Genomic DNA, 13,869 nt, shown 5'->3' with positions numbered 1-13,869 from the left:
AACTTCTCAGAAAAAGGAACATACACCCAAATTTTTGCCTACAATCTCATTAAGCACTCCCTTCCCCAAGCCCATCCATCCCACGGACTCCAGATTAAGAGAACCAACTCTCAATTTATATATTGCCTCTTTAATAAATCTATGACTGCTTAGACGACAAAGAACTTTTTTATTATTAATCTTTATACTCCAACTCTAAGTAAATGTTTGTTGAATTAATTTATCTCATTCATTTTCAAAATTCTCCCTAGTAATGTCAATCCGCATTTTATTAATGAAAACCTGGTGGGGTTAAAAAGTCAAATGTGCAGATTTAACTAGCTTAATTGAATGTTAAAGGAAAGGCACTGTGGAGAGCCCAAGATAAACTGATGGTTGGCTTTTAACTTGCAGGTGTGTTTTATGACTTGCTAGATGGAGTTTTGAAAAGAGCAACGTGAGAACAAAGCTAAAGGAAGAAAAGACCTACAGCTGGACCAGGTGGCCGAAGGACACTAGGAATCCGCAGCTGTGTATATACAAGGGACCCTGTTGGAGATGTCCTCAAGGGCAGAAAAGAACAAGAACCAAGAAAGAGCCAGCAGGAAAGGAGCCTTGAAGTTTCAACTTAGAGTCTAGAGGTGAAAGCTGAAATTTTCACCAGTCCCCCAAGAAATAAGAAAGGTAATGATAATGTAATGAGCTTTTCATAAAACTAAATTTTCTCAATGCAGAAGACTGTTCTTTATTCTGAGATTATTTCCCTCCTAACTTTTTTGATGTGAAAATGCCCTTTCTTCCCAAATGATGCCAGTAAAAATTAGCCATTTTTTAAAATATCCTTATTTGGTAAAATGTAATGCAGAGAACCCCATGTTGGTTCCTAAGACCTTTTTTTTTTTAATCTCTTTTATTGATCCATGGGATCTAAAAGTCTGAGCAGCACTGTGCTAGGAAACAGCTTACAGTCTCAATCTAAGACAATAGGCCAGAGAGAAAAATGGAGTGTAAACAAGATTTCTGGAGATAGTGCCAAGGGGAAATGAAGCCAGGGAGCCCCAGAAAGCGCTGGTTCAATTTTAAGTCTGTGCCAAGAAAAAATAGTTAAACCAGTGAATGTGCATCTAAACTATTTGTGACAATGTTTTATAGATAAATCCTTCCCTTTCGGTCCTTGGGTGGCAGCTACAGAATGTGAGAGGCAAGAATATGAGAAGCCCTGTCCAGTTTGCTCAGAAAGGCTTACCAGAACGTCTCAGTCATGGAAATGTTAACTTAGCATTTCTGAGGCATAGTGGTTCCATTTTTGTTCCTAGAGCAGGGGAATATCTTTTTGCTCAGTGGGCAAAGGTTTTACAATATTATCAATGTTCTATGGAATAGGTTCCCTGTGTAACAAAGCACATGGGGTTGGGCTCTACACAGTAGGAGCTTAGCGAACAAATGAAGGAGTTCTAACCAGGGACCCTGACATCAATGTCATCTCAAACAAGACAAGACCACTTTTAACAAAGTGATAAATCAGTACTTCCTGTGACTGATGGACAGGACAGATGATCTGGGTTCTAAAATCCTTTCTCAGGTAACTGGAAGTTCCCTCCCTCCACCACTCCCTCTGCAGTACTGTGGAGAGATGGTGAACTGGACTGTAAACAAAACAACCTAAGTAGCGACTAAACATGTTATCAGCAAATCATCATCCTAATAAAATGGTTTGTTGAAAGTTTCCTTTTAGGTATTAAGCTTCTCTAGTACATTTAAAGACTCTGTTTAATAAATTTGATCCGTATACAACGTTTCAAATGTAGCTATTGTTTAGAGTAGAATATAAGTGTTAGTTTCCTATTGTAAAATGAAGTAAATAATGCTCTTCACCACATAGGATTGTCCTGAGGATCAAATGGATTAACATATGTAAAGTGCTTAGAAAAATGCTTGGTACATAGTTACCCTTCAATAAGTATTGGTTATTATTGTTCTTCTTATTATTCATGCATCAAATATCTATCCAGTTTCCGCTACATGCCAGGCACTGTTCCAGGGACTGTAGAAACAGCAGTGACTAAGAGACGAGAATGGTCCCTGCTCTCATGGAGCTTCGATTCTACTTGGGGGAGAAAAAAATACATGTATGTCAGGTGATAAGTAAAAGAAAGAAAAATAAAGCAGGGTAAAGGAAAATAGGAAGCATAGTGCAGGAGGAAGTTGCCACTTTTCATAGGGTGGGTGGTCAGGGAGGTCCTCTCTGATAAGGTAACATGTGGATAGAGACCTGAAGGAAATGAGGTAATAAGCTTTGCAGTTATCTGGGGGGAAGAGTGTGCTTGAGATTATTGAATGAAAAAAATAAGCTACCAAAAATAAGTAGATCTGGGTTTGTAATACGTGAAGAAGCCACGGCCCACCTAAGACAGGCCTCAGTTCCAGTCAGGTGTTGCTGTGAGGAAATGTGGACCCAGTGTTGTCAGATCTTCTGGGCTTTGTGGGGTTTTTTGTTGTTGTTGTTGTTGTTTTAAGAAAAACTTTATCTTGAATTTTTCATGTGAACTGTCGTAGGCATAATGCATATATATGTTCGTCAAAAGACACGTACAAGAATGTTCAGAGGTGGGCATTCCCTGGCGGTCCAGTGGTTAGGGTTTGTTGTTTTCACTGCCAAGGGCCCAGGTTCAACCCCTGGTCGGGGAACTAAGATCCTGCAAGCTGCACGGTGTGGCCCAAAAAAAAAAAAAAAAAAAATGTTCAGAGGCATTATTTATAATAGCCCCAAACTGTAAGCTACCCAAGTGCCCATTATTAGAACGGATCAGCTGTGGCATAGTAAATAATAACAGTCTCTACACAGCAATGGGATGCAATCAACTACACTTCACACAACATTATGGGTGAATCTTACAACATAATGTTGAGAGGAAAAAAGCCAGTCCCTAAAGAGTTCAAAATAGGTAAAACTAAGATATGATGTTAGAGAGCTAGATAGAGGTTACCCTGTCTGGGTGAGGTGCTGGTGACTTTTTTTTTTTTCCCTTGATCTGAAAGCTGATTTCATGGGTATGTTCAGTTTATCAAATTTTACAGTGATTTGTGCACTTTCCTGTATGCATTTATACTTCAATAAAAAGTTAAAATAAAACTAAAATGTGGGCCAAAGTAAATCTTAAGGCTGAATCAGAGCTGTGGGCTTCCAATTTGCTCTACAATACGTAGATTTCTTTAGAGAAAACAGCAGAGAAGTTTTTTTTTTAAAAAACTTATACTTTGAGGGGACTTCCCTGGTGGTCCAGTGGTTAAGACTACGTGCTCCCAATGCAGGGGGCCCGGGTTCGACCCCTGGTCGGGGAACTAAGATCCCACGTACCACAACTAGAGAAGCCCATGTGCCGCATCAAAGACCCAGCACAGCCTAAATTAATTAATTAATTAAAAAAAAAACTTATACTTTGAAATGCAGGTAACATCCCCCACACCCCCTCTTACAGAAGCTCCTACAAAGCCCAATGAGGAACCCATCTTTCCTTCTGGGTCATTACCCAGCCTCACATTTTCCTTTATATGTGATCCAATACTAATGTCCGCTCTTGTTCTCAAACTAGAGAAATCAACCCATATATACCATATTATAAGCCCAATACTAGTAAAGGTACAGAATTGGAAACTATAGATACAGGAGGAGAACCCAGAGGCAATTTCAAAGTAGGATGTGGCCTACTTTAGGTTGAGAGAGCACCAGGAGTCTTCAGGTTGGGAGGCTCATAAGACATAACAGAAGAGGTAGTAGGAATCATACTGGGCTGAAATAATTTATCCAGGAAACAGGCATGTCTTAGCCTGGGCCATGGACCATAGGTAGAGAATCAATCAGGTGTAAAAGATAGGTTTTACAATCTGTGTGTTCTGGGGAACTTACAAGCACATCTCAAAGGTGCTTCAATTCAGGTGATGGATGAAGAAGGCTGTTCTAGGCAGTGAAGACTGCAGTCTATGGATGTATGCTGAGGTTTGGGTCTTGGGGGTTTCTTGGGAAGAAGTGATTGTCTCAAGAGTTGAGTTACTGACATAGCAGAAAGGGAGTTACTAACATGGCAGAATTTGGGAACTAAGTCACATTTGGTTCCCCAAAGCAAGGGCTAGAGAGGCAGGAGTACGATAAGGATGTTCAAGGAAAGTAGAACCTTCTAGGGGAAGTGAAATTGCATAGCTTAGGACTAAGAAAGGTGTTCCAGGATTGGGAAGGAAACCTAGAAATGACTGAATAAAGGCTAAGAAGAGAAGTTCCAGGGGCAGAGAGTTCCAATCTAGCAGAACTGATCCCTTGTTTAGGGCAACCACCTTGGTTGTCATTGTAGTACATTACAGACTACACAAGAATATCCCAGGGAGGAGGCATCCAAGGTGTGAGGGATCTGTGATCAATTGTACTAGGTTAAGTTGACTGAAAATGCAGGGGCTAGCCTAGAATCTGAATTTTTGTCTCAGAGAGGACTATTTCCTCAGGAGTATTACCCAAAGTGAATCACAAACTCGTGCGTATTTTGAGAATTCAACCTTTTCTTTGTCCTTGCTACCGCCTTGATAGTGGTGGACCAATTATAACTCAATGAACTAGTAGTTCCATATTTCATGCTTGATTTTACTATCTTTATCATCAAGTGTTACCAGTACTTCCCACCATACAGACTTACCTTTAATGCTTTCATGAAATGGATTAAAATGCCACCACTAAAGGGTGTCTCAGACCACCTAAACTGAATATTAATTTCCAAGGTATTTGGATTAACTCTGGTCCTCCTTCCCAAATATGGACAGAAGCATGAAAGAAACTTCATATGAAGTAGCTTTAAATCTTAAATATTCAAATCTATTGTCCCTTTTTTACTTCAGAACGCCAGGGAGTTTTTGTTTTGTTTTAATTTGGGGAGGGGGGCAGGGATGGAACCTGGAAATTGAAAAGGGGAAGAGAACAGGAAAGCGGGGGTCAGACAGGGACATGGCCAAGGCAAGAGTTGACTCTGAGGCCTTTGTGGAAACCAGATGACAGGAAGGTTTGGGGCATTTACCTGCCCTGGATTCATCTGATGGAAGCTCAGAGAAACTGACACATGACTGGGCTTTCACCAGTGCGTTGCTCTCAGAAGAGACTGCCTGAGCTGCTGACTCTGCCTAGCTCTGGAGACAGAAGCAACAAGAGACTTAGGATTTTTTTCCCCTCTTGTATAAATAAGTGCAACTACTTGAAAATGGAATGCAAAACAAGTAGCCAAAAATGGTCTCTCCTAAATCAGGTTAGGTATACATCTTCTCCAGGAAGTACTCCAATATTTGCTGACCCCTGCCTCCAAGCTGGGTTAGATGCTTGACCCCTTGTTCTCTCTTCTCCCAGCCAATAGCTCTACCACTGCACTTACCCCAATATGATGATTTCAGTATCTCACTAGAGAAAGGCTTAACCATTTTGTAACTTTGGTAGCCTTCTGAAACCTACGGACCAACTCTCGGAACAATGTTCATCAACGCATGAAATAAAATACATAGCATTACAAAGGAAACCAATTATTATATTGAAATATAGTTCTTAACTCCAGACAACCTCTGGAGAATGAATCCCTTGAGTGCATGGACTGAGCCTTCATCTCTGTACTGCCAGTGCCTAGCACAAAGCCTGGCACATAGATGGTACTTACAAATGTTTATTTAATGAATGAACAGAAAGATTAGATGGCTACTGCCAACTCAGCCTGAGGAATGATTCATTGTAACTGCTTGTGTATATACCAGTGTCTTGCATGTGCCTCACCCTGTCTGAGATGTAGACCAGGGTTGTGAGGAAACCCACACTCAAGAATGGGTGCATAGCATCTAGCAATAATGACAGGCTACTGGAAGACCAGGAAAACAACAAAGCTCATGTATTTCCACCAGCTGGAATATTCAGGTAGTGAAAGTAAACAGGCTCTGTCTTTAGGAGGTGATCTCTTGACTTTGGAAGCATGACGCTCACACTACTTTAAAACACTACCAAACAGCTCTGATGGAGGAAAGAAAGGAACCTGAGCTAGTGGGTAGGTGTTCTCCAGGGCTCCTCCTCTGTCCTGATTTGAGCCTCTTGTCTCTGGGAAAGATAAAAGTGTCCCTAAAAACCGCAATAGAGATGACTTGTGCCTTTCTAGGTTCAAGTAGTAGTTTTAGGCTTAGGCAGAAATTTTGTTTTTGTTTATGTACCAACAGACAACCTAAAGAAGCAAGAAATAAAAGCCACTTCCTTCACTAAAGATATACAAAGGGCCAAAGGTTTGTTCTAAACTGATTGCTATGTCTATTAGATATTTTGAAAAGAAAAATAAAACCCCAATTTTAAAGCTGAAAACCACAACAGTATGGGGTTCAGAAATCTCACCCATAAGGCTTTTAAGATTGACCCTTTCAAGTTAGAGGGCTTCTCCAGCTATACACAGCTATCTGAGGGATGGCAGGATGCAGTTTTCACTTGCTTAACAACAGGGTTTCCAACATCTGTTGGAAGAAACATAGCTTCAGGTGGGTGCCTTCAAAAAAAAAAAAGGAAACTACAGGTTAAAGTTTTGTATTTAATTAAAAAAAAAAAACTCTCCCACTCCTAAAGTGTATGCTTTCTTTTTTGACCTATTTTTCTTTTAAATTGTCTGCAGTTTCCCTATATTTTTCCTAGTGCAGTAAACAATGCAATCAAAGAAACAAAAAACAGACTCCACTCTTGCCCCAGACACTGAAGATGGTCAAAGAGAAGGAATCACAGCATGGAAAATGGGCCCATCTCTAAATATACAAAAACATTAAAAAAAAAGAAGAAAACAAAATAACCCCCCAAAAGATATTATTATTACATTCCTGGTACATTTCCTATAATATAATGTTGCAGACAATGCTTCTTTCCCAGGGAGTCCAGCTCGCTCAGGAGGAGACATCTAGTCGGTGCCTCGGGATAGGGTGGGGTGTTGCCAAACCTAAGGTTTTTTTATGAGCTCAATATCTCACAGAAACATCTGTGGTATAAATGGTATATATGAATCTAAAAGGGGATGAAGGCAGGCAGGCACCTGTCACTGTTCTCTGAATCAGCCAAAAATCTGAAGAGCGTGGGATCCAGGAGACAGATGCCATTAACCACTGAGGAACAGAGGGTAGAACAGAGGAAGCACCAAATGAATGGCTGCTTTTGGTTCCAAAGCCAAAAAAGGGCCCCACAAAAAAAGGGCAGCTGGTCTGGAAGAGGAACTCTCCTGCTCCTGGAGTCATGCAATAAAAATGATGGCCTTGGAGCCCCACCCCGAGAACAGCCACAGTCCAAGAACCAGAGCAATTTACACCACATCACACAGTTTGCAAATGAATGGACTAGGAGGGTAAGTGTTTTGACAAAGTGGGGGGCAAGGTGAACCTGAACCCCAAAGCACAGCTGTGACATCTCTGGATTTCTATTTCTGCCAAGCCACAGGCCTCTGACGCCACTTGCTCGGTGGAAATGTACCCTTCTTCTTAACACTGGCCTTGCCTCAAAATGGCAGCCATGGTAGTAACCCTCAGAGATATTAAGAGGCATCAGGTGCACTTCTGGAAGTAAGATAATTTCCTTGCCCCATCCTGGCCAAAGCACTTCCCTTTTTAAGCCGCTGCTGGTATGCCACCTTCCCCTCCAAGCAGAGTGCAACTTACTTTTGTTTCAGACTTTTGCATTGGCCTCTGAGGGCCCCTTCCAGGATACAGAGTAAAGTATCCTTCTGCATCCACGTGTGAGTGGATTGCCTTCCAGGGTCAGATTTGTGTTCCCTGGTTTGGTCAATGCACCTTTATGAGAATAAAACCACATGCATACACAGACAGACTAGCCTGGAAAGGGCTTTCTGGATAGGGTTTCTGGTTATCTTGATGCCTCCCCCAAAAGAAATCACTTTCTTGGTGTAAGAGGATTAGGACATTGAGTGACCTACTCTCAACTTTCGGAAGGGCAGCTTGTTTTGTCCATTTTTCAATGAGGGGGTGGAAGGGACCCAACCTGTTCAGTTACAACAACAAGGTTTTGTTTTTAAAAAAAAGGATCCTATGTGGAAATGAGTGGGACAATGATAAAAATAAACAAATAATTAAAATTCCAAACCAAAACATATCTCCTGGCCCCGAGACCCCCAGTTAATCCTCTAAGACCACAATCTCCACATTGTGAACTTGATGCTGGTGTTCTTCCATCTCAGCCACGACTTTCTCCTCAGTCCTCAGTTCTGTCTCCAAAATGACTGCTTTGCCCTCAGTATCCTCAGCCTCTGGGTCTGGGGCTGGGTCAATCTCAATGATGGTCTGCCCATCCTCTGAGGTGCTTTCAACAGCCTGGATGGCTGAGGTCAGGCCAGACTCCATGGCCACCAACTCCACAGGGCTCACCATGGTGGTCATGTTGCCAAGGGTACTCCCATCCTGCATGGCGGTGGAGCTTAGCAGCGCCAGGCTAGATGAAGGGTGGATGGTCACTGTGTCTGGTGAGCTGCTCTTGGCAGATGAGACCACTGTGGCATAACGGAAGAGCTGAGGGCCAGAAGGAAGTGCGTGGACAGTCACAGGACTGGAGCCCTGGCTGAGGGTGGCCACTGGAATATTGCCCATGGAAAATGACTGACCCACGGGGGTGATGGTGATGGGTGAGATGACTGTGAACTGAGGCTGCTGGACAGGAGGAGAAGGGCTCAGGACGGTGGTAGAGGCTGGCCGCTGGAGCCGGGGTCTTTTGGGAGGCTTAGGAGTGCTCACAGGCATCAATACCACATTTTGAACCGTCTGGGATTTCAGCCTGTGATCCTGAGCTTGCTTCTTCTGCTCTTCCAACTGGCGTTCCAAGTCTATGGAAAAAAGACAGACTTTGTGTGGAGAGAAGTATAATCTTGGGAACAGTAAACTGGGAGTGAGGAGACCTGGGGTCTTGCCCTGGTTTTGCTACTATGTAGCCTCAGGCAAGTCATTTCATTGTTTTCAAGAAGAAACTAGACTGGATGGTCTTTAAAATCCCTCCAGTTACTACATGTCATTGTGTGATTATAGACAGGTCAATAATTCAGAATCTTTTCGTGCTGTGATCCTACTATAGCTCAACTCTAGAAGCTCCTGTGGCATTTTGTTACCTGTCACCAAAATGCAAACCAAAGAAGTCTCCAGTTGGTCTACCAGCTTATATATGCCCTGCCTGGCTCTACAGATGAAAATAATATCTGCATAATCCCTTTGCAACTGCCATGGACCCACAAAGGAGCTACAATGGCCACTCTGAAAAGCAGTGATTCCCAAACTGTCCTTCAAGGCAGGATCACTTGCTGGTGACCCAGATGGCTTTAGTCTACCATTAGCCCCCAGAGAAGTCTACAGAAAGTTATAGAGGAAGTCCCTAAGAATTACAGAACTGAAGGAGGTCTTAAGAGTTCTAACACATTCATTTTGACATAGATCCAGAGAGATAAAGCGACTTCCTTACGGTTACAGAGCATGTTACAGAGAGTCAACTTGGTGGCTTTTCCACCCCAATACATCTATCACTATCCCTCTCCCAAGGGTCCAATCCAACCTTGATGACCACTGGTGAGTCTGGTTCTACACCAGAACTTCTCTATTGCTTAGCACCTGATAAGCATCCAATAAATAACCAGTCACACCTGTAGAGCACCTTGCTCACTGTGGAACACCCAGAGCAAGCCAACTCCTTGTTTGGAATAAAAGGAGTAGGGAGTGATAAAGAACACACTCAAAAACTTTAAAACATTGCCGTTTACGGTTATAAGATAATGCATTTTTTCCAACTTTAGTAGTAATCAAAGAAATGTGAACCTAAACAAGATACCAAATCTATAATTTTTAAAAAGTTAAATCAGGGTGTATTGTAAAAAACAATGCCCATTGTTGGTGAGCTCAAACTTGTGATGTAAATTGGTATAATCTTCTTGAAAATTTGACAGTAGGTCACAAGACTCCATAAACAAATTATCAATACCATTTAACCTCAAGCTTAAATGGTATTCATATTGTGAAGTAGTTTAAGAGAACATAAGAAGAAAAGTTATATTCATACAAGTTCACTGCAACAAAATAAGCTACTGAAGAAAATTTAAATTCATCCTTAAAAGAACGTCTAGGTAAAATACTGTGTAGCAACTTGGAAAAATATTAGTATGTCACAGTGAAAAAAGCAGAAAACACAACTTTATGTACACTGTGGTTATAACTAAAATGATATGGACAAGGGACCAGAAGCCTACATTTCTAACAAAAACCATTTTTCAGATGGTGTAAAGTTTCAAGGTGGAAGACAGCATTGGACTATAAATAAGAAGACAGAGTTCTACTCTGGGCTTCACTGTCAAGGAGTGATGTGGTCCCAGGCAAATCATTTATCCTCTCTGTGCCTCTACTGGGTTATCTGTAAAATAAGGAAACAGCCTATAATATTCCTAGAAAGATCAAATGAAAAAGGGCATCTCTGAGAATACCTGGTAAACCGAATTTAAAATATAAACTGGGCATAAAAATAAGTTTAAAACAACCTAAGTTGTTCTTCTCTTACCAAATGATCTTTCTTGCCTCTCGTCTTCATGACCGACTATTATAATATATTCTATGTCATTTAAGACTGATAATCCATACCTCCAACTTGTTTTGCATCTTTCACTGCCTTACCTCCTCCAAAAGCTTCTCCTGATTCTTTTCTGGGTAAAAATGATAACTCCCTTTGTTCCACCACTATACCTGCTATATGCCTCTGTTACAAAACTGACTACTTTTTGCACTTATTTCTAAGTCTGCTTTCCCTTCAGTTCCTTGAAAGCCCTCAAGAGACTGAGGCTACCTTATTCAACATTTTATTTCTAAAACCTAGCTTGGAGACCAGCACAAAGTACTTATTAAAAAGAGTTAAATTATCCATGTGCTCATAATTTCTGATTACCAGAAATAATGAAAGTGCTAAATGTATATCAAAAGACTCAGTATTAATAATGTAAAAAAGACAAAGGCCAATTTTTTTCTTCTGCCACTTATATTACTGGACTAATGGAGCGATCTAGCAGACATCTTAATCCTCCAAAGATATAGAAGGAGGATCATGTTGCTGGCTTTCTTTTCTTTTCCTTTGTGCTTCCTCTGCTTCCCACCACTCCACCTCACCTAGGACTATGTACAAAGAAAAAGCCAAATCTGATACTATGTGAGGTGAAAGAAAGAAAGAGAGAGAGAGAGACAGAAAGAGAGACAGAGAGAGAAGGAAGAAAGGACAGAGGAAGGGAGGAAGGAAGGAAAGAAAGAAGAAGCAAGCCAATCCAGTCCCAACAGAAGTCAACAAAGGAATGGCAAGACTCAAGGATATTAGTATAATATCACCTAAGAAAAGAGAGAAGTTACACATACCTGTCAGAGTATAGAGAAACTGCTCTTCTCCCTGCTCTACTTGGTTCCTTCTGTTGTCTAAAACCTTCTTGACTGTGTCCATTAGGCCAAATGTATGTGCTACATTGTTGAGAACAGCAGCATCTATTTAAAACAAAAGACATGTCTGTCCAGTTAAAACAGAAATGTTCCACCAACTCCCTATTGTGCTGCTTATAAATATAAAACAATCCCGGGCTTCCCTGGTGGCGCAGTGGTTGTGAGTCCGCCTGCCGATGCAGGGGACACGGGTTCGTGCCCCGGTCCGGGAAGATCCCACATGCTGCGGAGCGGCTGGGCCCGTAAGCCATGGCCGCTGAGCCTGTGCGTCCGGAGCCTGTGCTCCACAACGGGAGAGGCCACAACAGTGAAAGGCCCATGTACAGCAAAAAAAAAAAAAAAAAAAAAAAAAAATAGGGAAAAAAAAAACCAATCCAGAAATTAGAATACTAATAGCATTTTCAAAATATTTTAACAAAGATTTATCACATGTGTAACTAATTATTATTTAATTGTTATATCTTTATACATGTTTCCATATAAATAAATACAAAAATAAGGAAAAAAATCTTGCATCTGGTTATAGGTTCTGACTTGTCTTAGAAAATATGGTCATTCTACTAGACAGAGCTAAGTTTGAACCTTGGTTTTGATGTTGCCTATCTGTGTGACCTTGGGTAAGTCATTTCCGTCCTTAGTTTTCTCATCTGAAACAAATGCGACTAATAATACTTACTCTGCAAGATAGATATGAAGATTAGAAACATCATATTTTAAGTGCCAAACATGGGAAATGACATGCAATATTATTAATAGTATTATCTCTGTTCCCCTTTATTATTATTATTTTTTTTGTGGGGGGGCTGCACCACGCGGCATGTAAGATCTTAGTTCTCTGACCAGGGATTGAACCCGTGCCCCCTGCAGTGGAAGCACGGAGCCCTAACCACTGGACCTCCAGGGGAAGTCCCTCTGTTCCCCTTTAAACAAAACTTCTTGAAAGAGCTGTCAGTAACTGGTCATTACTTCCTTAACTCAGACCACTTTTCCACCTACAACTCTCTTCTACAGTTGTCTCATCCAGTTCCATGGTTTTGAATATCATGGACATGCTAAGAATTTCCACATGTAGATCTCCAGCCCAGACCTCTTTCCTGCATTACAGATTAATACTTCTGTTGAGCCAAATGACTTCTCCATTTGAAGCCCTCATAAGCATCTCAACTAAACAAGTCAAAAACCAATTCTGATTTCTTCTCCCAGTGGTCTTCATCTCAGGAAATTTTACCACTGCTCACAGCTCAGACCAAAAATATATGAGTCATCCTGGATTTCTTTCTTTTTCACCCTACATCCAATCCATCAGCAAGACTTGTCAGTTCCACATTCAAAATATAAGCCCAATATGATCCCTTCTTCCCAGGTCTACCACTACCCACTCTAATCCACGCTACCATCATCTCTTGCCTGGACTAATTCCTTCAAGAGTTTCCCAACTGGTCTTCTTGTTTCTACTCTTGCCCCATATAATCTATTCTCCCCACAGCAACCACAGTGATCTTTTAAAAATATAAATAAATCTGAGGGACTTCCCTGGTGGTGCAGTGGTTAAGAATCCGTCTGCCAATGCAGGGGACAGGTTCGATTCCTGGTCTGGGAAGATCCCACATGCTGCGGAGCAACTAAGCCCGTGTGCCTAGAGCCTGTGCTCTGCAACAAGGGAAGCCACCACAATGAGAAGCCCACACACTGCAACGAAGAGTAGCCCCTGCTTGCCGCAAACTAGAGAAACCCCACGTGCAGCAACGAAGACCCAACACAGCCAAAAATAAATAAATAAATAAAATAAAAATTTTTTAAATTAGTTAAGACTGTCATGGGGTCATTAGAAATTGTCAAACGTGATAACTCAATTACAAAGAAGTGAAGAAATAATCTTGAAAATATTAATGAGTTTGCTTCCATTAAAGATATAAAAATTAGGGCTTCCCTGGTGGCGCAGTGGTTGAGAGTCCGCCTGCTGATGCAGGGGACACGGGTTCGTGCCCCAGTCCCGAAGAGCCCACATGCCGCGGAGCGGCTGGGCCCATGAGCCATGGCCGCTGAGCCTGCACGTCCGGAGCCTGTGCTCCGCAACGGGAGAGGCCACAACAGTGAGAGGCCCACGTACCAAAAAAAAAAAAAAAAAAAAAAAAGATATAAAAATTTAAAAACTATATTAAAAATATATAAATATATCTGATCACTTTACTCCCCTGCTCAAAATCACAATGATGGCTTACCATCACCTTAAAATAAAACCCAAAGTTCTGACCAAAGCTTATTTAAACTGTCCCCTCTGCTCCTGTGCAACCTCATCACCTACCACTCTCTCCATTACTTAGTCCACTGGAGCCACGTCAGTGCTTCTCTAATTCTTTGAACCCACCAGGTTCATTGTAACTTCAAGATCTTTGTTCC

The 13,869-nt window shown here is 41.5% G+C and overlaps 1 protein-coding gene across 6 annotated transcripts in view; it reads right to left on the bottom strand.

Moving 5' to 3' along the window:
• Positions 1 to 5,587: 5,587 nt before the first annotated feature.
• Positions 5,588 to 13,869, bottom strand: part of GMEB1 (glucocorticoid modulatory element binding protein 1) — a 31,389-nt gene continuing 23,107 nt past the window's right edge. For all 6 annotated transcript variants that reach the window (XM_079938821.1, XM_079938826.1, XM_079938822.1 and 3 more), the window contains exons 9-10: positions 11,392 to 11,514; positions 5,588 to 8,843 (exon numbers count right to left, since the gene is read on the bottom strand). In XM_079938821.1, the coding sequence (XP_079794947.1) occupies positions 8,143 to 8,843; positions 11,392 to 11,514 (824 nt within the window). In that variant the 3' untranslated portion in view covers positions 5,588 to 8,142. The remainder of the gene's footprint in view (positions 8,844 to 11,391; positions 11,515 to 13,869) is intronic.

Source organism: Stenella coeruleoalba (genome assembly GCF_951394435.1).
Source record: "Stenella coeruleoalba genome assembly, chromosome: 1".
NCBI classification, from domain to species: domain Eukaryota; kingdom Metazoa; phylum Chordata; class Mammalia; order Artiodactyla; family Delphinidae; genus Stenella; species Stenella coeruleoalba.
Note: the sequence above shows the minus strand (reverse complement) of the source record. Positions and strands in the feature narration are given on the sequence as shown.